This window comes from Equus asinus, chromosome 10 (genome assembly GCF_041296235.1).
Source record: "Equus asinus isolate D_3611 breed Donkey chromosome 10, EquAss-T2T_v2, whole genome shotgun sequence".
Lineage (NCBI taxonomy): Eukaryota > Metazoa > Chordata > Mammalia > Perissodactyla > Equidae > Equus > Equus asinus.
Genome location: NC_091799.1, coordinates 78441104 through 78465282, shown reverse-complemented (window position 1 = coordinate 78465282; position 24179 = coordinate 78441104). Strand labels below are relative to the sequence as shown.

General features: G+C 43.1%; 1 protein-coding gene and 1 long non-coding RNA gene across 3 annotated transcripts in view; one reads left to right on the top strand and one right to left on the bottom strand.

The window, feature by feature from the left end:
- Positions 1-5989: 5989 nt before the first annotated feature.
- On the bottom strand, positions 5990-21089 carry LOC139046431 (uncharacterized). Its single transcript, XR_011506506.1, has 3 exons — positions 20953-21089; positions 13979-14032; positions 5990-6125 (listed from the first exon to the last, which is right to left on the bottom strand). It is a non-coding gene; the product is annotated as an uncharacterized lncRNA (long non-coding RNA).
- A 1438-nt stretch (positions 21090-22527) lies between these two features.
- The window catches only part of EGFLAM (EGF like, fibronectin type III and laminin G domains), a 172765-nt gene continuing 171113 nt past the window's right edge, over positions 22528-24179 (top strand). The window contains exon 1 of one of the 2 annotated variants that reach the window (XM_014831261.3): positions 22528-22856. In XM_014831261.3, the coding sequence (XP_014686747.2) occupies positions 22760-22856 (97 nt within the window). In that variant the 5' untranslated portion in view covers positions 22528-22759. The remainder of the gene's footprint in view (positions 22857-24179) is intronic. The other variant, XM_070519746.1, reaches the window with a different exon arrangement.

Sequence of the window (24179 nt, the reverse complement as noted above, 5' to 3'; positions counted from 1 at the left end):
TTCCTCCCCAAAGCTCCCGTACATAGTTGTCTATCCTAGTTGTAGGTCATTCTAGTTCTTCTTTGTAGGATGCCACCACAGCATGGCTTGATGAGCGGTGTGTAGGTCCCTGTGCCCAGGATCCGATCTGGTGAACCCCAAGCTGCCAAAGCAGAGCGCGTGAACTTAACCACTCAGCCACCGGGCCAGCCCCAGTTCTTCTTTCCTTAATTGATGAGACTCTTTCTCCCTTCTGCCTATTTTCTACTTCTGTTGTGAACTGGCCTAAGCCAATTTGACAGCATAGGGTTTTCAGGTTCCTTTTAGTCATTGGGTGTATATCAGTAGTCAGAGGTGGGGGGGACTACAGATCTCCAAGTGCATCGTCACGCTACAGGTAATGAAAGAAAGACTTGGACAAAGTCTGCTCCCACACAAACATTTATGGACAAGAAGGCACAAAAGTGTGCAACTCAACGACTTCAGGTCCTTGCCCTCTTAGATGCTCCCATTACTCCCTGCTTAAAGGACACATTTGGGGCAGATGGCATAACATCCTAGAGGCAGGGTTCAGTTAACCTTGCAGTTGCTATCAGGTAGCCAGAATCCTCCAGGCCAGCAGTGAACTTAGGACGATTTTGGAACTCAACTCTGGGAACCATTTTAATGTGTGAGGAGAACTATATTCTTAAACCCTGTCCATTCAAGGACAGGCAGTCTTTCTACGCAATTCTAGCCTAGCAGCTGGCAAACTATGGTGCACAGGCTAAAGTTGTACTGGAACACAGCCTTGCCAATTCATTTACATATTGTCTGTAGTTGATTTTGTGCTACAATGACGGAGAGTTGAGTGATTGTGACAGAGATCATTTGCCTGCAAAGCCAAAAGTAACTTATCATCTGACCCTCTACAAAAAAAGTTTTCTGACCCCTGCACTCACCAATCTACATATATTAAGCTCTATTATTTTCAACAATGAAAACCCATTGCTAATATCCATTTTGCTAATTAGGAAAACCTCTGGTGTAGACTAAAGATAAAGATAGCTGACGTGCTTACAATGGCTGCCTCTGGAATGTGGCCTTCTTATTAGATACTAGATGACTCTCTTGAAATGTGCATGTCCTACTAGGGCAATAGTAGCCTCAGAGTATTTATTAAAACTAACAACATTGTCAATTTTGAAATTTTAAAAGTAAATTGCAGTCATCGCAACACTTCCTTTTATTGCTTCACAAAACCCATTTTCATTAATGATTATGATTAAACCTTCAAATACTCTTTTGTCAATAACAATATTAATCCCAGAGTTTGAAATGTATGCTATCCAACTGGATCCCAATGCAATAGCTAAGATAGAGCAAGTTTATCATTATCTCATTTTACAGAATAACAAAGCTAAGGTCTGAAAATATACCTAATTTTTTCTCAGTTGCAGAATTGGTGAATGATAGTCAGACTTGAACCCGAAGCTTTTCACTTTCTAGATCTTATAGTCTCTCCTCTACACCATGATAATCTCCAGTAACAACAGCTCATTCATCATTTTTTTGGAGCAGATTTTAACTTTAATCAATAGAAATACATTTCCTCTTCATAAAGAAAATAGCATTCTCAGAAACTTCTTGACTATTTTGCAAACTGACTTTACCTCTTTTCTTCCCATTTTTTGTTCTTGAAGTTGTAAAGCCATCAGTGAGTTGCAGGATTGGTTGCTAGGGGTGGGGAGAATTTCCCAAAGGAATCAAAGAAATAAGGTTAATGCTTGAAAAGGCATCTCTTTCATCAACTACAGAAAATGAGACCCTCCAGAGTCAAAGAGGTCTGTGAAGGCCCACCCTGACTTTAACTGTAGCACAGAGTAACAAGTCTCCAGCGCTAGTCACAGACTCACGCATGTTGGAAGAGGAAGGAGCTCATTATTTGGGCAAGGAGTTCACCCCACCTCACTCTTACAGTGCCAGGTTGTTCTCTCAGCTGTGTTTGACTGCATGGGAAGTTCATTTATTATTGATGGGCCAGGGATTATTAGAGCTGGTGGAGTGTCTCCTCAGCCCTTTCTTAGCCACTTTTCCCCATGACTCTGACCCTCAGTTTCCCATAATGTATTCTTCCCCATCCCATGACATCATCTTGGCTGGATTTAAGTCCATAATTGGTGCTGGTGCATTTTGCTTCTTCTACCTGCAGGATCTGAGTTGGAGATAGGAGAGCCCTTTCTAAAACACGGTCCCTTCACATACACAGGCTCCCTGGGCCTCTGTCATTACCATAACTTCTGGGGAAGGAAAAAAAAAGGAACAGATATTATACTCAGAAATAAAAATATTAAGATCTGAGAGCAAGAAGGAAGTTGGAAGTCATCTCTCCAGGTGCCAGAGTGATTGTCTGCCAGGCACTTGGATCACAAGTCATAACCATGGGAATTTTATAGCAAATGAGCCTCCCATTAAAGACTTTTAAAACTCTAAGCAATTCTAAAGTAACAACTCAACACTGTAAAGAGACAACTCAAAAGTGAGTTCAAATGTCAGTCCACTGGTAGATATGACAACAGCAGGAATGTTAGAAGTCCCCATGTGTATGTACTGAGAAGGCTGGAGTCTGTTAAGGATAGCTTCTCACTTCTGAACATCTGGGAATCTTTTATGTGATTCTTCTAGTTGACCTTTGACAACGCCTGGAAATAGTAGTGCCAACATTGGAAACAAGACAAGACTTTCAAAAGTTTGAGTTTGAGATTAAATATTTGTGAGCCAGACTCAATAGTAGGAAAGGGGGAAAAAACTCAATGAAATCTAGAAAACTCATTTTAGGGGAGAAGATTTATTCTTCTTTTAAAGATAATTAACTTTTCATATAACACCATCTTTAGGATTACGCAGTAATCATTCAGAAGGGCTTAGGTTATCCTGTGGTAATACATAACCTCAAAATTGCATTAGCTTAAAACAGCCAACGTCTAATTTTCATCTGTGCGACATATCCATTGTGAGCGTGGACTTCACTCTGGGATGCAGGATTACAGAATGGCCACTCTGTGGAACACGGGTGATCATTGTGACAGGGAGAGTGAGAGCTTTGGAAGGGCTTGAACCAGCAATTAAATGCTCCAGCCCAAAGTACCAGTTGCTCACAACTTATTGGCCAGCACCAGTCACGTGCCCCACTCAATCACAAGGGGCCAGGAAGCAAAGACCTATCAAGTACCTGGAAGACAGAGACCTGAAAATATTTGTAAAATAGTGTTAATGACTCCTGCATGCCATTAAGTTTGAAAGGACAAAATCTGATTTGGAGTACGTTCAAAATCGTGCATGTAAAATGCTTCTGGCAATGTTGATAAGTTGACTTTTTCAAAGTGAACACTCAGAACAGCAAGAGGTCTACCCAGTGGTTCTCTGCACTTGGAGAGTTAACATTGGGATCTCCTGAAAAGTTTAAAAAACACGGATGCCTTGGTCTCTCTCCAGAGAGTCTAATTTAATTAGTTTGAGGTGCAGCTTGGGTATCAGGATTTCTTAAAGCTCCCTGAAGCAATGCTGAGCTACACTGAGAGCAGAAAGTCACTGATCTATTCTAAGGCTCTGGGTTTTAGGGTGATTTTCAACTTTAATATTATCTATTCATCTGTGTGGTCTTAAGTCAATTAACCTCTCTGGGTGTCCATTTTATTGTCTCTGAAATTACAGATGGAATATAGTGACTTCTGCAGATTCTTCCAGACTTAAAAATCCCTCACAGACCGCTGACTTCTGTTTAGAAAGTGTTTCAAGCTCAAAGTAATGCATAAGTGCAGCCAAATTACTGCGAAAGTTAATCTGATTAAGCTCCTATATTTTCAATAATAGAATAAGGGCCATAATTAGAAGGAGTCTTTACCAGGTAAGTAGTTGTGTTTTTCTACCAAACCAAGAAGCCGGGCCAGTCTGGAGGATAAAGCTATGTTACAAAAAAGATCTAAAGTTAACTGATCTCTTGGTTGAATGTGGACTGAGGGTGAACTTCCGGATCTAAAGTGAAAAAAATTGTCTTACCTAAGGCTATTCAGATAAAATAAATTTAAAAAAGCCCCTTCCCCCGATTCTTCTTGCTTGAAATGAAAAAGTTAAAGGTTTCACAATTTCTTCACCATGTAATCTCATGTCAGTGCTGGCAGTGTCTTAATAGTGTATTGATTGGCTCACGTTCCCGCTATCTTTAAAGAAGCATTATTACTCTGTTGGGCCAAACATGAAAAACTACTTTTAAAGACCTTTTTAAGAGTTTTTTGATTTTTCAAAAGCTTCTTGGGGGCTTATTGAGCTTCTCTGGCAGCTGGAATTAACTCCACAATGCTCTTTCTCTATTTCTGACACAGTGAATTCATCTGAAGCCAGCAAGTTATCAATGACTCCCAGGAGGGAGAAGATAAGGGGGCCTGGAGATAAATTAATGTGCTAATTACCTACGTAGACACCTGTATTTTTAGGCTCTTTCTAAGTGCTGCCATTGCATTGGAAACTCATGATAATTATCAATAGCCATCTTAAATATGTGAAGTTGATCCCAGTGTTAAGGGGTAGAAAATGAGGAGATGAGAAGATGGATTGTAAAAATTAAAGTGGGTAGTGCGTAAAATAGCATTAAACTGTTTTCCAATTGTCAAAACGCCTGGCAAGCTGAAACAAGACAAAATCATCGTTTATGGCTCCACTTGATTTATTCAATGTCTATATCTTTCGTCTTCCATTATTAGAAAAAACTCTCAGAATAATTTTTATTGAAGGCTTAGAAAAGTATTTGATGATCATGCACCAAATGTTATCACTTGGGAGGATGTCGTTGTGGGTAGGTCGCTTTTCTTCCTTTGAGAATCTCTGTGTTTCACTTTTCTCCATTAAACATATACATTTTTTTCTTTTTTGGAACTGGCTTCACTCTTCACTGTGTTCTTGGGAAAATTACTTAACCATCCTGAGCCTCATTCTGCACCTCAAAATGAAGATAATAATAGTATCTACCTCAAAAGATTATGGTAAATATTAGGTTAAATCACATTAAATGGTTAACATTTGACCTATGAAAACGGCAATTTGAAACTGTTCAATATAATATTAAATATTTAGCATTGTGTCTGACATGCTAAGCATTCAGAAAATACTAGCTATGAAAGAATGTTAAGGCAATACTTACAGAGAGCACAAATTAAGAAATAGAGAAGACATAATATGCGTTTTTTAAAAGTCAGGTTTATTGAGATATAATTTCCATAGAGTATATGGTTCTAGAAAACTTGACAAACACATACAACTGGCTAACCATAGAGAAAACATAAGAGATCTAACATCTCCCCAAAATATATCGTGCGCTTTGTAGTCAGCTCTTCCCCCCACCACAGCCCTTGGCAACCGTTGATCTGTTTTCTGTCCTATAGTTTTTGCCTTTAATGTGGAATTTTCCCTTAATTTAATTACCCAGATGTGTCCATTTGCCTCCTTCCTATGTGAACAGATACCTGCCCCTTCAGAGGCAGAAGGGAAGCCCCATCCCTCTGGTCAGCCACTAACGAAGTTACTTGAGAAAAGGTCCCTTTTAATTTGCTCCGAAGGGTGAAGGCTGCTGGGGTTCTGGGGTGGAGGGAGCCAGGCACAGGCATTTGCTGAGGCTTGACTTCTCCACATCTCCGTGTGAAAAGAGGCAGGAATGTGCTTAGGCAACCCATTTTGGCTACTTTCCCTGGGATAGAGCATGATTTAGGAACTCTGATTTTTCTGTTGATTATACACCTTCTTGTCAGAGGTCTCATGACCTAAAGATCAACTTGAATTTCAGATCTCCAAGCAGAGTTTAACAAAGAGCCTTCCTTGGTCCAGCCCTCCTTTTAGAAAAAAGCCCTCCTTTCTTGGGTGCTGGGGCACTCTTAGCAGGCTCTAGTTCATGCTTCATGGTCTTTTTTTCTTGCTTTCTTAGCATCTCTTCATCATGATGTCACTTCGCATGAAGATAATTTGCCACAACATCCAATTGACTGATCTTTATAATCTTGAAATTAAAATGCCACTCTCCTGTTACGAGTCTTCAGTGCTCCCCCATTGTTCACAGGATGATATCTGGATTCCATTGTCTGGCAAATAAACCCTTCGTTATCTGACGCCATCCAGATCTGAAGAATAAAATTAATCAGTTTGGTTTATTGAGGTATATAGAACTCGCCAAATAGAGAACCCGGAACATTGCAAGTATAGGTCACTTATTAGTCATAAAACAAGTTTCAATAAATTTCACAGTGTTGGTATCATGGACAGAAGCTGTTTCACATAGTGGAAAAGTACATGGCCTTGGGAGCGTACCTGCCTTTGTTTGGATCCTGACCACTACTCTTACTAGGTCTGTGACCTTGGGCAGTTACTTAACCTCTCTGTGCCTCAGTTTCTGTGAAACTCAAAGGCTTGTGGTGAAGAAAAACACAGTTCCTCAATCATGTCACATTCCCCCAGGCTTCTCTGCTTTGCACTCGCTGTTTCTACCATGGAACATGCCTTCTGCATGCTTGACCATCCGGAAACTCCCATCGTCCTTGGAGGTTCAGAATAAAATCCTTGATGACTTCCTTGGCTAGGCTTTGGGCTCCCTCTGCCTTTTATGAACACACAGGGAATTGATTTGGCAGCTTCATTGTATGGACGTTGCTGGGATCCCAGCCTTCCCACTGATCTGTCCGCTCCCTGAGGTAGGAATAGCAACTAAAACTTAGTGAATATTGGGCCGGCCTGGTGGCGCAACAAAGTTCGCATGTTCCGCTTCTCAGCGGCCCGGGTTCGCCGGTTCGGATCCCAGGTGCGGACATGGCACCGCTTGGCACACCATGCTGTGGTAGGCGTCCCACGGATAAAGGAGAGGAAGATGGGCACGATGTTAGCTCAGGGCCAGGCTTCCTCAGCAAAAAAGAGGAGGACTGGCAGTAGTTAGCTCAGGGCTAGTCTTCCTCAAAAAAAAAAAGAACAAAAACAGTGAATATTTACGGAACACTCAGTATTTACTAAGTGCTTATTACAGGCCGGCATTGTGCTATACCTTTACATATGTTAATTCATTTCTCTCCGTAACAACTCTATGAGCTGGGGACTATGACTTTCTTCACTTTACAGATGAGGAAACTGAGGCACAAAGAGGCTACATAATTTACCTAACTTCACTCAGCTAGGGAGTGATTAAGATGGCATTCAAAAAGTCCACGTTTTCAATGATTATGCCATGTTGAGATTAGGATTGACTAAATAAATACGAGCCAAAGGCCAGTGCTTCTCAGTCCAATTGTGCACAAGAACCACCTGGACACTTTGTCAAAATGCAGATTCTGATTCAATAGGTCTAAGCACCAAGACTCTGCCTTTCTACAAGGTCCCCAGCCAACGCTGCTGGTCCACGGGCCACACTTTGAGAAGCAAGGCCCTAGATCAATGGTTCAAAGCTTTGCTTTTTTGTCTCAGGACCCTTTTATGCTCTTAAATATTATTCAGGACACCAAAGAGCTTTTCTTTACGTGGGTTCTATCTGTCAATATTTACCATAATAAAAATTAAAACTGAGAAATTTTTTAAATATTTTAAGAAATAGTTAAGTAAGCCCATTATACGTTAATATAAATGCATATTTTAATGAAAAATAACTATATTTTTCAAAATTAAACATTAGTGAGGAGGATAGCATTGTTTCACATTTCTGCAAATCTCTTTAATGTCAGGTTTAATAAAAGATAGCTGCGTTCTCACACCTGCTTCTGTATTCAATCTGTTGTGATAAGACATGACATGCAGCCTCTGGAACATTCACTGGATACTCATGAGAGATTGCAAGTCAAAAAAGCAAACGACCTCTTATTATTTTTATAAGAATAGCTTTAACCTTACAGTTACCCCCTGTAAAGGTCTCAGAGACCCACCCAAGGGTCGCAGACCACACTTTAAAAAACACTGCTTTAGACCATGCTCAAGAATCCTAAAGGACTCTGAAAGATGTTGGATTCACTGTGGAGTTAGGCTTTTGGAGTTTTGCAAAATTTCTGTCTTCCAAAATTCTGTGAGGATACTCTGTCTGAATCTAGATTTTGTTTCTTTTCTTGTTGCAATTTACATCCTCATCCTTATCCTTTGAAGGGGCATGATCATGGTCTCAGCACGGCTAAGACTCTCTTCAGAAAGCCAACAGCCTAAAAGGTGGTACATCCTCTAGAGAGAATATTTGATAAAGAAGAACACCAAAAGGAAAAACATTTTATTGAATTCCTGAAAGATTTAAAAAAAATTGTCATGGAATAGATCCTCCCAACCTAGTGTCGTGATTGACCTAAAGCTGGAATGATGTTTCTTTATGTGCATTTACTACATTCACCTTTAGTGTTTTTTTGTCCAAATATGGCTTCACAATTTTTAAAATATAAAATGTAAACTGTTTGAAATCATTTGATGTATTTAAGTATCATACATCCACTTCTTACCCCTACTTTTTTATGCCTTACTCTTATGCCTGGATTTCTAAGCTGATGCGAGGTCTACTCAGGAGAGCATTTGAGGAGGCTCCTTCACTCTCTTTGGGCTCTGAAATGTTTCCTTAGCACATCCTGGGTCTGTATCAACCCAGCTCCTCCAACTGTATGTCAAGGGAGTTACGTTTCTCAGCAAATTTGTTCACCATCATGTCAAGGCCAGGCAAATAGCACCCCGTGGGTTAAGCCTTTAGGCTCCCTCTCTGCAAAACTAGCTCCTCGAGCCATGCTGCTCTCAAGTCAGAGTATTATAGAATCTTAGGATCGGAAGGGATCTTCAGGGTCAGCTAGACCCTTGCCACTCAAATGTGGACTTTGGATCAGGCAGCATAGGCATCATCTGGGAGCTTGCTAGAAATGCAGAGTCCCAGGAGCCATTCAGACCTACAGAATCAGAATCTTCATTTTAACAAGACCTCAAGGGATGAAGATGCAAGACAAAGACTGAGAAGTGCTTCTCCAGACCAGCCCTCCCTCTGAAGGAGAAATCCTATCTGCAGCGTCTTCCTCCCAGCTACCCCCAGAGCTCGTCAGCCTTCACCTTCCAGCTTCAGGATATGGCTCTCTCACTCTAGATCAATGGTTCCCAACTTTGATTGCACGTTAAAAATCACTTGGGGGCTGGCCCCGTGGCCGAGTGGTTAAGTTCGCACGCTCTGCTGCAGGCGGCCCAGTGTTTCGTCAGTTCGAATCCTGGGCGCGGACATGGCACTGCTCATCGAGCCACACTGAGGCAGCATCCCACATGCCACAACTAGAAGGACCCACAACTAAGAATATACAACTATGTACTGGGGGGTTTTGGGGAGAAAAAGGAAAATAAAATAAAATAAAATAAAATCTTAAAAAAAAGTTTCTATGATGCAAGAAACTCTAAATGCAAGAGCCTTTCATCAAAAAAAAAAAAAAAATCACTTGAGGAGCTTTTAAAAATCCCAGCGCTGAGGCCTCACCACTGGCTAATTAAATCTGAATCCCTGGAGATGGAGCCCATGCATTGGTATTTTATGAAGTTCTCCCCCAAGATTCTAATACGCAGCCAAGTTAGGAACTACGATGGAGAGTCATCCATTTGCATCTTAGACTATTTACTTCATTCCTTGCTTTAATTTTCTGTGAAAATGCAAATATCCCCTCAGAAAGCAAAACTGTTATCTCTCATTTACACTTTGCTTGGAAATAGCATTCTTTTTTTAATCAGCATAAATAATTTATTGCAAACTCTTTAATATCATATACTAATAGACTTGACAATTCACACAGGGGTATTCTGGGATGGAGGAGCCAGGAGTTAGGGAGTGAGATGAAAGTGTAGGATGTGAAGACAGGTTGCTGCGGGGCAGACTTCACACCTGCTGGTAACCAGGTCTAGGTCAGCTAAGCTGCCTGGGGCAGGAAAGGGCTGGGCCAGGCCAGGAACTGGAAGTTCTCCTTTGGCCAGCCCACTTCAGGCTTCCAGCTCTTGCTCTGGCTTCCGCAGCATTCGTGGTCCTCTGGGGCGAGAGAGGTGTTGGGAGGCAAGTGCTCTACAGCTGCCAGGCTGCTGGGCTCCATCAGCTGAGCGTAGGGTTTCCAGCCTGGTCCTTGGCCTGATAGGTCTAAGAGAAGTTTTGCTAACATCACAATCTTGCTGGCCTCAAAAGCAGCTGATTCTTTTTCTCCACTCAATCTTCTCGAGTAATAAGTGCTTTTGTTTGTGACATTACTGTTCAACAAACTGACATCTGTGGTTTTTTTTGTGTGTGCAAGATTTAGGGGAAAATGATATTGTTGCCATTTTATTAGCTTTTAAACTATCTAGTTTTATTTAGATAGTGCTGCATTAGACTAACTGTTCTTTGGGAATATATAAATCATGATAACAGTAATTCTGAACAGACTAAATATATGATCAGCCAAAAATTGGGGGAGAAGGGAAAGAGGGTTTTATTTTAAAAGAAAAATCAAATTATGACCCATAGTCATATTAATTTACTATTAATAAAAATATAACACAAAATAAACCCTTACTAATAAATAAATTTGGAAGCACTAACATTTTAGATTCTGATGAGTATCTTTCACACAAAATAAAATTTAGAAAATATAGTTTGCAAACTCTTCTTTATACATATATATATTTTTTTTTTTTTTAAAGATTTTTTTTATTTTTTCCTTTTTCTCCCCAAAGCCCCCCGGTACATAGTTGTGTATTCTTCGTTGTGGGTTCCTCTAGTTGTGGCATGTGGGACGCTGCCTCAGCGTGGTCTGACGAGCAGTGCCATGTCCGCGCCCAGGATTCGAACCGTCGAAACACTGGGCCGCCTGCAGCGGAGCGCACGAACTTAACCACTCGGCCACGGGGCCAGCCCCTACATATATATTTTTTGCAAACTAAATAGCAGTCTAATTAGTTTGGATGTTTGAGGATAAAATACCATCATATCTTCTTCTCCCTCCATTCTCTGCTCACCCAGCCTTCAAATCTGGATAAACATATTAGAGTGTTCAATCACGAGTCTGACACATTAGATACAGTCACAGATGCTTCAGAGATTTACAAAGCTGATTCTCAATTCTTTAAACATCCCAATAGGTAATCTTAGAGATAACTTGTTATTAAAGTGTACTCTTAGACTGAGAAAGGATTGTAGGAAGAGGAGATTGTGTTTTGGGTGCCTGGAGAGGTATAGTGTTTTAGAATATTTCTGTTCTCCCTTATGGAACATGCAGCTCAGATTCCCAAGAAAATGTGAGAGAGGAAAATGGAGAACATTTTAAGAAGGATATTTTTTTCTAAGTGTAATTATTTTCTTCCATTAATACCATATCTGCATTTAAAAACTCTTCAATGAAATCTCAGTTTTGGTACATATATTCCACTTTTTGTGTGTGTGAGGAAGACTGGCCCTGAGCTAACATCTGTGCCCATCTTCCTCTATTTTATGTGGGATGCTGCCACAGCGTGGCTTGACAAGTGGTGCTAGGTCCGCACCCAGGATCTGAACCTGTGAATCTTGGGCTGCTAAAAGTGGAGCATGAGAACTTTAACCACTATACCACTGGGCCAGCCCCATATATTCCACTTTTATTTTATTTTATTTTTTGAGGAAGATTAGCCCTGAGCTAACTGCTGCCAATCCTCCTCTTTTTGCTGAGGAAGACTGGCCCTGAGCTAACATCCATGCCCATCTTCCTCTACTTTATATGTGGGACACCTACCACAGCATGGCTTGCCAAGTGGTGCCGTGTCCGCACCCGGGATCCAAACTGGTGAACCCCGGGCTGCAGAAGCGGATCATGCACACTTAACTGCTGTGCCACCGGGCAGGCCCCTATTCCACTTTTTTAACTGGCTTCCATTTTCATTTCAATAATGCTTTATCTTTGTGTTTGAATACATATAAACTGAAATTAAAGCTAACACTTTAGCTTAAGTGTCTATTCTACTCTCAATTAGAACATTTGGAAAGTTCTTGTAGTGACTACTTTCCTAAAATTGCTAAAACAAATCATGACAAAATCTTAATCATCCCCCAAATATATCTTTTACATAAATTCCAATTTCTTAAAGAAGGGCACACTTGTAAAGAGCCACCAACTTGAACTGCCAATTTTGTTTATCTTCTTGACTTGTTAAAATGATAAATAGTTAAAATTTGAAACCATGCTATTAAACTTGCGAGCTAATTCTGCGGACTTTATGGAATATGGGTGAGAATGTTCTTCCTGTTTTCTACAACTTCCACTTCTGTTCCTTTCTCTACTCCCAATTTGTTTTCTTGACTTCTGGGTTTCTTCTTTGCCCTAATTTCCTTCCATACAGTTCTCTACTGTTTGGGAAGTCGGTGCACGAGTGAGGATACATGGGGACATATATATGCAAGTATATACATACTTTCTTATGCATCCAAAATAAAGACATTATTGCTACAGTCTGCTTTTCACCCCAGTGAAAGTGGATAGTTTGAATTGTGTGTTGTTCTTTTCCAATTAAACCCACGATTATAATAGAGCTTGGGACCAAAGAGCGATTAAAGCCATCCCTCTCTGTTTGCCAACCAAATATTTTCAGGACTGCCTACTACATGCAAGTCAACATCTCCACATTCTGTGTCTGCTGCTCAGATTTTCCTGTCATCTGGACTCAGCAACCACTTTGGTCTATTCCTCAGCTCAGACACCAGAGCCATGATAGCATTTCCCAGGATAAGTCGTTGGGGTCTGGACATGATTGAGGAGGGTGTGCCTGCAGCTGCCATGCCCAAACGCAGCTGCAAGAATGTCCGAGCTGGGGAGGCCGGCCTCGTGGTGCAGTATTTAAGTTTGCACCTTCGGCTTCAGCAGCCCGGGGTTCACTGGTTTGGATCCCAGATGCGGACCTAGGCACCGCTTGTCAAGCCATGCTGTGGCAGGCATCCCACATATAAAGTAGAGGAAGATAGGCACAGATGTTAGCTCAGGGCCTGTCTTCCTCAGCAAAAAGAGGATGATTGGTGGCAGGTGTTAGCTCAGGGCTAATCTTCCTCAAAAAAATAAAAATAAAAAAAATAATGTCTGAGCTAGGAAGGATCTTGTGCTCCATCCAGTTCAGCCCAGGAAACAGATGTCAGGGAGGCAAGGTGACTCATCCAGGGACATATAAGTAATAAACAAAGAAGAAAATAAGGAACATGAAAAGGACACATACTGGATCAATTAAGAGGCACTAAAGCTGAAGGAAAATATGAATGGGCTAGATGTTCCCAGGAGCAGTGAGGACTAGCTGGCATCCTACCAGTTGTAGGTGTATCCTGTGTGTATCTTCATTTATTTTGATGGCTCAGTCATTGTTCCTTCCTGGGAAAATCCCTATCTAGTGTGTCATTATCTTTTGGGAGAGATCTTTCCTTGTCCCAAAATATAAACCTTGATTTTCCATTATTTCCAGTTCACTTTGAAAGTATCCGAATCGGAGCTTCCTCCTTGGCCACAAGTCTTCTTTGACATCCTAGCAATCATCCACTAGCGCTTCTGGAGTTTAACTCTAGAGAGGACTTTGGCTGCTTCTGTGATAAATGTGAGAGTGATGGAAGGGAATAAAGCCAACATCCAGTGATGCCAAGTGCACGGTATGCACAGTGCCCTGGGTTATCCCATCTGATAGGCACAGCCTCTCAAGTATGTGTTACATCCCATTATGCAGGGGAGGAAACCAAGCCTAATTTCTCCCTCATCCTTCACTGTTGAGCTTTCTCCATATTGCCAATTAACTTAAAAACATGAATCTAAGCCATCCCCTCCTACTTTTTGGATAAGGAATTTCCTTTGAAGCTACTCCATTCCTCCTTCCTCCCACCAGCACAACCATCCTGACACACCACATGACTTCTTCTATTGGTTAAACCTTTTCTTCTCACATCCCTCCTCCCCTGGGGCTGGGTAGAAACCAAGTGTCCCCATGACCCAGCTATTTTTCACCTCCTTGACACCTTCCACTTAGTGACACTCACCGATCAGACCGAACCTTCAAATTTTCTGGTCTCCTCCTCCTCCTTGCTTCCTCCCTTAAGAAACACACAAAGGAAAATATAATCAAACTCGGATGGGAAAATCTGGGCTTTTGCTTCTTTCCACAGGTTTTCTCTTGGCATCAGAAAATCTGCATTTACTTGCTCTGTCGGTAAATAACCCAGAAATGGAGCCAGCGTTCCTCTGCTTCCTACGCCCACCTCCCAACACTGGTCTTCCCGCCCCCCCCCCCCCCCCCCCACACACCTCCCCATTTCCTCTGTCTGGGTGGACTGGATATGGCCGGCTTGGAAACCATGAGTCTGCTTCCTACAGCCTTCTCAGAGGCAGGGGATAGCTTTTGTCCCGCCATCTGTGTGTGTGTATTAAATGTTGCATTTTATTTTGTTTCTTTTTGTTTCTTTTTTTTTTTTTTTTTGGCAAGACACTGTTTCTTTCCAACTTCAAAGTTTTTCTGAGAATAAACCTTTTACAAGACTCCTTTTTGTTTTTGAGCAGTGAAATCTGTCTGTCCTGGGAAAAGTAAAGCGGCTGTCTGTGGAAGCTGAGATGGTGAGCCGTAGACGAGCTGAGACATCATCTTATCTGACATCCGTTCTTGATAGAGGAGAAAAAGAAGGTCTAAAGAGATCGACTGAGTCACCAAAGTCCCACTGGCAATCAGTGACCGGTCTGGAGCCAGAGAGCAGGTCTCCTGACCTCTAGTCCACTGAGATTTTCTTGACATCATGGAGTTTCACAGACAAGCCCTGCATTTTGAAATTGCCCGCCAGCTCTCCAAATAGATGCCGTGTAGTAAGGTGAGGAGTGCCCGTGGGCACTGGGGGGCTCTGGCATTTTGTTGTGTTGTATGTGTGGTTCCAGGTTAGCTGGAGATTACACGACCCTGGGGATGCCCCAATGTGCTGCAGGGTCTCCCTGCATTTTCAGGAAGAAGCACATTAAATCTGGCAGCACCTGACTGAAGCACATTATCTGCGAAGTCTGCCTTGCACGCCCTGCCCCTTGGGAGTGACTCTCTTAAACTCTTCATTCTCTCCTTCTCCTAAGATGTGTGGGACCTGCGTCTCTTCTCTTGGTTTCTCATTCCCTGTCATTCCTCCTGTCACTCCCCCTAGGCTGCCCTTTATTCTTTTAAAATGCACTCTTACCTTCTTTTTCATCCAAATAGAGACATTCATGTGATTAAAAATGTTTAAACAGTGAAAAACAACACTGCTACTCTTCTTCCAATTCATCTCAGACCCGTAAACTCCCTTCCCACAGTCTGTTAGCACCTGCATTCTGTTCTGCATCTTGCTTTGTCCACATTGCTCCATTTTAGCACATGAAGCTCTAAGCCCATTATTTTTTACATGGCTGTCTAGTGCTCCACATATCCCATAATGTATTTTACCAGTTTCTGCTCTACTGATGGATATGTTTATTGCTTCCAGAGTTTTGCTATTACAAACAATCCACATCCCACATTCTGAGCCTCGCCCACCACCAGTTTCCCTTCCCAAATCACTATCATACTCAGATATTCCACCCGCTGTAGACCCTGGGGCTGATATCCTCAGTGAGAGCTAAACAAGCTACTAGGTTAGTCCTTACCTCTGTGTTAACAGGCACAGTGTTAATGAGCCCTCCCTTCCTTTTTGGGAAGAATGTGTCCATTTTAAGAGGAACCACCTGGATGAAAGTTCTTAAAACATCTCTCTTCCATCTCTCTCCAGTACTCTTTGGAATAGAATGGAAAGAAGTCATGAACGAGTTATACTTTTAAACCATGGTAGAAATTCCAAGAAAACCAGGAGATCAGTAAGAGAGACATTTTGGAGCAGATGGGCTTGATTATGCCCCAAAACACATAATGCAGGGTGGCTATCCACTTGGATATACCCAGTGAGAAGTATAGTTACAGTTTTAGCCTTGAGCCTCAGCTTGGCTGATGCTTGCAGAGAAAAAGATATACTCCAGGAGCCACATCCTGGAAGCTACACCCCTTCCCTGTAGAGATGCAGCTGCCCATATCCAAATCAGGAGGAAGCGTCCAATCAACAAGGCCGTTGGCACTACCTTCCATCATACACAAAATCTACTGCAGATCTAAATATGGAAGGTAAGCAATAATGCTTTTAGAAGAAAACATGGATTAATATCTTTGTGACCTTGAGGTAAGTAAAGATTTCTTTGTGTGTGTGGGTAAGATTAGCCCTGAGCTAACACTGCCACCAATCTTCCTCTTTTTGCTGAGGAAGATTAGCCCTGAGCTAACGTCCATGCCCATCTTCCTGTATTTTATGAGGGACACCTGCCACAGCATGGTTTGACAAGTGGTGCGTAGGTCTGCACCTGAGATCGGAACTGGTGAACCCCAGGCTGCCGGAGCAGAACATGCGAACTTAACCGCTGCACCACTGGGCTGGCCCCAGTAAAGATTTCTTAAACAGAAGACATAAGAAAATGCTAATCATTAATGAGAAAAAAATGATCCAAGCCAGCCCTGGTGGCCTAGTGGTTAAAATTCACTGTGCTCTGCTTCAGTGACCTGGGTTCGGTTCCCAGTCATGGAACCACACCACTCATCTGTCAGTAGCCATGCTGCGGTGGCCACTCACATAGAAGAACTAGAAGGACTTACAACTAGAATATACAACTACGTACTGGGGCTTTTGGGAGGGAAAAAGAAAAAAAGAGGGGAAGATTGGCAACAGATGTTAGCTCAGGGTGAATCAGAAAGAAAGGAAGAAAGGAAGGAAGGAAGGAAGAAAGGAAGAAAGAAAGGATAGAAGAAAGCAAGCAAGAAAGAAATTGATCAATAGTACTATATTAAAACTAGGGCTTTTGTTCATTGAAAGTCATCATTAAGAGAGTTAAAAGACAAAACAGAGGGGGGAAGATACTTTCAATATAAATATCCACCAAAAACAAAAATTCCTGTGACTTGTATCCAGCATATATAAAGAACTTCTGCAAATCAATAAGAAATAGATAGATAATACAATAGAAAAATGAGCAAAAGTCATGAATAAGTACCTCACAAAATAAGATCTATAATAGCCAGTAAACAAGTGAAAAGGTACTTGACTTCATTAGTTTTCAGGAAACACAAATTAAAACCTCAATGTGATATTGGTGACTGCATACTCACCAAAATGACTAAAATAAAAAAGACAAATAATGTCAAGTGTTGGTGAGATTGTGGAGTGATTGGAACTCTCATATACAGCCAGTGGGAGTGTTAATTGGTATAGCCACTTTGGGAAACTGCTTGACAAGAACTTCTAAACCTAAACATGTGCCTATCATATGACCCAGTAATTCTGCTCACAGGTATACATGACAGAAATGTATACTCATGTTTACCAAAGACACACACAGGAGTGATCACAGAAGCATTTTTGGTTGTAGCTCCAAGCTAGAAACAACCGAAATGTCCATTAGCAGTAGAATGTAAGCAAATTGTAATACATGTATATAATGGAATACTATACATCAATGAAAAGGAATAACCATGCAACTTGGATTAAAATCTCAAACATAATGTTGAATAAAAGAGGCTAAACATAAATGATTATGTTACTGGATTAAATTGCTGGATTCCGTTTATATAAAGTTCCAAACCAGGCTAAACAAATTTAGATGTTAGAAATCAGGAAAATGATTTTTCATTTGGTTGTGGGATAGGTTATGAATAGCAGGAGGAATGAAAAGGCTTTTAGGGTCTGGCATTGTTCTATTTCATGATCTGGAGGCTTATCCCATAAGTTTATTCACCTTGTGACAACCCATTGAATTATACACTTAAGATTTATGCATCTTTATACTTCATTAAAAATATTTACATTAAAATCAAAGGCTGAGGAATCATCAGGTTGCCCAACTTAACTATAATTCCCCTGGATTTTTTTGGTGAGGAAGATTGGCCCTAAGCTAACATCTGTTGCCAATCTTCCTTTTTTTTTTGCTTCAGGAAGATTGTTGTTGAGCTGGTGTCTGTGCCAGTCTTCCTCTATTTTATGTGGAACAGCGCCATGGCGTGGTTTGACGAGCCGTGCCAGGTCCAAGTCCGGGATCTGAACCTGTGAACCCCTGGCCCTGAAGAGGAGCACGTGAACTTAACCGCTACACCACTGGGCTGGCCCCCCCACCGCCCCGGGTCATTTTTAAGCGATCCTGCTAGAAATGTATGTAGAAGGAAGGACAGATTTGGGAATACCAAGTAATTTACCATGGTAACTCCAGTTCTGTCCCTGGTGAATCCTATCATGCATATAAGCGTGATTTAAACAGTTGGGTGGCTGATGGTTATATTTTATAACATATTATTACACAGGTTATCATTTGTAACACAGGGTCTTCCTCTGTTGACACACCAACGGCATGTTGCCTGTACTCCTCTACTGCTTCCTTTGTTCTGCTTTGCGGAACAGCTGGCTGTGCAACTGTCTTCTCTCCACAAAACTGTAGCCTTCTGGAGTGCCGAAGGCATTGTTGTATTTTCTTTCCCATGTCTTTGTGTTCTCAGTACAGAGCCTTACACAAAATGGGATCAACTCTCAATTAATGTTTGTTTCATATTGGGGCTGAGAGTGCTCACATTTTTTGCTGATCTATTTTTGCTTGTGTATTTTCACTAAAAGTGAATGGGAGGCTTGAACTCTCCTCTTTTTTTTTTCAAAAATATATACATCTATGGAGGGAGCATGAGGAGGGATTACTGGGCTGCTGGGCGTGTTCTAGTTCGGGATCAGGGTGCTCACGTGGCTGTAATCCATCAATCGCTACTCTTATTATTTGTGTACGTTTCTTTATATGTTGCCTGTTGATTTAAATATGTACTACGTATGTATGTAATATAGAGTGCTAGGTTGAGCAGACACTATGTTAGTGAGAGTTTGTGGGAATAGTCACCCTCATATATTTCTTGCAGGAGTGTAAACTTGTACAATCTTCTTGGAAGGAAATTTGGCTAATTTATCAAAATTGAAAAGGCATTTACCCTTTGGCTGAGAAAGGCTAGTGGAGAAATGTACCCTATAGTCTGTTATAACATGTGCAGGCTGTTATACATTCAAGGTCATCCCCTGCAGTCTTGTCTATGATAATAAAATTGGAAACAACAGAAGAAAGAATAAATAAATAGCTGTACATCATACAATAGAATATTGTTCATAAGTTAATAAGAGGAAGGCAGATCTGTATCTGCTGATTTGGAAGGATCTTCAGCTTAAAAAGCACGTACAGCATGCTCCTGTTTGTGTTAAATATATGTGTATATATTTACCCTTATGTTCATAGACTATTTCTAGAAGGATACAAAGAAACTACTAACAGTGGTTGCTTTTGAGACAGAAAGGTTGAAAGGAAACATTTTTCACTATACACAGTGTCTGATGCATATTTCGAATTTTATATGTACATATTACCTATTCAAAAAAATAAATTGATTCTTTGCTGCTGTCTTTGTCTCACTCTCATTTAGGGACTTCCTAAACATTCTATAATTGATAAATTTGCCTTCACTTTTCTTCTAACAGTCTCCAAATCCATTCCATGGAGTAAAGGTCAGGCTCTTCTTCCACGATATTGAGCAAAGCAGGCAGGTCACCCTTCTGCCAGTGACCTTATTAATTGAGTTTAGACCTCCAGTGAATGTGAACAGATTTTTTAAAATGAAACATTCAAAGCCTCTTTGCCCTCTTCAGTTTTCCTCCTCTCGGCAGGCAGGAAGAGAGTGAAAGGCAAGTGTTCATTTGTCTTTAGTCAGGTTTAAAAGTGCCTTAAACTGGTTGTCAAACTGGAGGAAGAGGGAGCCTTGGGGGATGTGATCTGACCAGCAAAGGAAGGGAATAAGTTCAGTCTAACAAGCAGATCTCAAGAAGTAAGGTCTTATCTCAATGGCCTGAGGATCCAGAGCGTGTGGAGGCACTCAAAACTAAAATATAACAATATAATCAAAGGTAATCCCCATAAGGAGGAAACAAGAAGGGCCTGGAAGAAACCAAGCCACTTCCAAATCACCAGTGGCCACCTGCAAAAGATGGAAGGGAAGCCAGCGCCTGGGAGGAGGAGGTGGAATGGGTGCATGTAGGGATATGAGAAAGAGGGCTGAAACTCAGGCTGGCAAATTTGCAAAGGACGATTTGTACAGGTCTTTTTAAAGGCACTTTCAGAGCAAACATGACTTGGATTAGATGGTGCTGTTTTATCAGATAATAAAGAGAAAGGAAACCCTGGAACTTAGTGATGATTTCATCCAGCTCCTTCTTTTTACCAACATACACTATAGGCAGAGCCTAAGATTAAATCCCCAGATCTCAAGATTCTTGGTCCACTGCTGCATCTGCTCTCCATCTGTCTCCTTAAAAGCCTGCATTCTGGAACCAGACCACTGGGATTCAACGGAAGAAGCTCTGTCTCTTGGGAGCTGCATGACTTTGGGCAAGTTACTTAACTCTTCCAGGCTTCAGTTTCCTCCTCTATCAAATGAGGGTAATACCAAAAACAATACCTACGTGGTATAGTCGTTATTGGGATGACAAAGCACTCCGAAGAGGGTCTGGTACATAGTAGGTGTTACGTAAATGCTCGCCGTAATATTAATGGATGTTATTACTTTCAATTTCTACATCAGGGAGAATCATTTTTAAGTTGGAAAGAGCAGAACTAACATGGGAGGTATCTTCCTGTTAACACTTGCTTGGTTCTAGGTGCCACCTTAGGTCTGATATGAGAAATCACTTTCTCATAAAAAGAGCTATTGTACAACTTCTGGGCTGGTGGTGAGGTAGGAGCTCTGTCAGAGGTGATGTTCAAGCCCAGGCGCATGACCTGCGAAGGAGACTGAAGGCAGATCCCTGCGTGGACTGGAGGCAGGGCCTACATAACCTTTCCCATCTCGGATAATCCTAAGGGTCTATGATTCTGCTCCCTTTGAGACTGGCAGCCCTGGGGCCGGTCGCATTACCTGGCTTCAGACTTGACTTTGTTATCAGCGTGGAAGTGAAGAGCACAGTCTGTCCGTGTTTTCGACTCCAGCTCCGTGTAAAAGCACAAGCTCTGGTGTCACAGCTAAGACTTTCAAATGCTTAAGTCAGAGGGGACTTTGAATTCATTTATGGACAGTTGCACACCTGAGAACGCCAGCCCAAAAGGCACCTATTCTCAGCTTTGCTAGCTAACAAGATCGGGCTCATTAGAAACTCTCCAGCCAGGGGATACTTCATTCCTAAAAGAGGAATGAGCTCTTTGGAGGCGGGGCAGGGGAGAGAGATCTATCAGTTAACATAGCTCCCTCCCGCTCTCCTACCCGGGTTAACAATGAAGGGCCAGGTCGCCCGCGGAGCCTCCCGTGCTGCCAGGTGGGGCGGGGTCCGCGACAAGTCCTCTTGGCCAGCGACCGCTGCCTCCCTCTGCGGGACACTTCCTAGGGCCTTTGATTTTTCCCCAGTTAGTGGCGAGGGCTGCCTTTCCCTCTAGATTTATTCCCTCTTGGTTTATTTATTGTATCTCCTTTCTCTTCTCGCGGGCTTGGAGCTCAGCACGCCAGTGTGCAACCGGACTTGAGTCCTGGGGTCTCTGCTCTCGCAGCGCCACCGGGAGACCTGGCAAAAGGCGCGTTTTACTAAGTCTTTGGGCAGCAAAGCTGGAGGAGAAGGGGCCCTTTTCGGGCCAGCGAGCCGACCCGGGAAGGCTGATCCCGGGATCAGTGGCTGGGGCCCCGCGCCGGCCACCAGCCCCAGCCTAGTCGGCGCGCGCCCCCTCCCAGCCGGGTCTTCTCCGTCCGCCAGGGGGCTCAAGCTCGCGTCCCTCTCCCCGACGCCAGGCTTAACCTGGAGTTTCATCTCCTCCCCCGGAGGGTCTCAAGTTGCCTTCATCTGCCGGGAGGGGACCTTGCTCCCCCGCGCTGGGCCCTAATCTCCACCCGGCGTTTCCAGCAGAGTGACCGGGCCTCAGCTCTCCATCTGCGCGCCTTAAATCCTATTTATCTTCTTAGCGCCCCAGACCCAGCCGGCCCCGCCCCCTCTTCCTCTTACCCTCCCCCACTGGCAAATCACAGACCCTCCCCTCCTCTCTGCACGCCACCCCCCCAGTCCCTTAAGTGCTCTGGACAGACCAGAGCAACGTTTGGAGGTGTTGGGAAAAGTCTTCGAGCTAGGGGGGAAGCGACCTAGAGGGGCGCGGCCGGAGGTGGGGACAGGCAGGGGAGGGGGAGGCGCCGCAAGATTTCAGGGTCAGGATCACGGCAGAGGGTCCCGGACTCGAAATCACCTAACTCTAGCCCTGCGTCTCTAGTGGGTGAAGTCGGCCCCTCCTAGCGCCCTAATCTAGGTCACCAGTGGGGAAGGGCTGAGCTGGGGGGTCGCTAGAGGGGGTGATGGGCGGGCTGTTTGTCCCAGAGGACGAAGAGTAAATAATCTCAGAGCCTGCCCCTCTCACTTCCATTCGATTGTAATTCCACCCCCTGGTCGGTCGAGCCTCCCTCCCTCCCTCGGCCAGCGGATCCCTCCCCGTCGGCTTCCTTTGCTGCCCCCGCCCCCTCGAAAAGCCCTGCTGCTCGCAGCCGGCTTCACTCCCGCACGCTGACCTCCCGGCTGCTGTCCTGCCTATTTGAACTCCTCCATCGTTCCCGGTCCATTCCGGCTCCCTCAGCCCCCCGCCTCCTCACTCAGGTCAGGGGATCCGTGGAGGCCGCGGCTCTCACGTCCCCCAGGAGACGCCCTTTTCCCTGTGCGCCCGGGACTTGGTGAAACTTTGCAGGCGCCCGCGGTGAAATGGATGTAATCCAAGGCGTCTTGCTCCGGCTCTTGCTCCTGGCTTCCAGTCTCAGACTCGGTTCTGTGTCGCTCGGAGCAGCTCTCCGAAAACCAGGTAATGCGCTCGCGCGCCCGGGGGCACCACGCCCGGAGCGCCCGGGTCCGGGTCCCTGGCGAGGACGCAAAGCGGGCAACGCACCGCCTCTCTCTCCCCTGACCAGCGTCAGCTGAACTGGGTTCGTTTCTGCCCAGAGCCGAGAAAAGACGCGAACCTCGCCCTCCCCCAGCCCAGGCAGTTCCAGGGATATTTGTTTCTTAAAAGCATGATCTATTTTCCAGACACAGTAGAGATGGAGGGCTGTGTCTTTGACCACAGAGAATTGAGAGTTGAGGCAGAGATCATGCTGTCTCAATTACAGAGGACTGTAACTGTGCAAGGGAAGTCAAACAGCTCCTCCTGTGTCTCTAAACATCTTATTGAATTCATATTGTCCAGAGCCCAGCCATTTCCTGTTAAGTGTCTGAAGATTTGTCTGGAGTCCCCTGCCCATCTCCAGTCGTGCCCACGCACTGTGTAGGGATGTGGCCTTTGCTGTTATGATCCTCTTCCACTCTGTGGCCGTTTTCTCAGAAAGGAGCCCCCAATGGGTTAATTTTCCCGTGTTTTGAACTCCTGTCTTTGCCCTGCGATGTAAACAAAGATGTATCGGATTGTGGGCTCTAGCAAAGAATTGGAGAGAACTGGAAACACAATAACTTACGTTTCCTCTAGGCAGGTAAAAAGTCTTCGTATATTTTTGTCTACTTTGATTTGGCCTGCGTTGTGAGATTATTCAAAGTAGAACACTCTAAACGATAAAGTTCTAAACATTGTTTCCCAAATAACGATTTTTATTCTTCTTTGCTGAGCCTATATTTAGCCTTCTGAGAAATCTGTTTTTTCTTAGTTTACTTTGTAAGCGAGATTGTCTTATGGGATTAATTATATCTTAGGAACAATGGAAAACAATATAACTTTATTTGAATGCAGTCTGAAAAACTTTGCAGAAAGCGCAGTTTAGCTTTCTATAAGAAAGAGACAAACCAGGGGAAATTTATCAGAGGGCAAAGAAAATAATCCTGCAGGTTCCCATGTGGCTGCTTAAATATTTTCACTGCTCAAAGATCTCTCCATTTGGAAATATGACTTGTTGCCTTTCAGCTCTGGGAGTCACCCTCACTCTTCCAGCCATATCTTTTATCACCTGTGCCTTGCTACCTGCCTTGGAATTTAGAGTTATTATCATAATTTGCAGCACACTTAAATTATGAGCTATTCTATTTCCACTGTTCATTTTGGAGATAATAGCAGCAGTCCAGGGTAATATATTAAATTATTTCTCTTCTTCTATGCACACATACACAGATCTTGCAGTATTTCAATGAAGGGCTTCTTTCT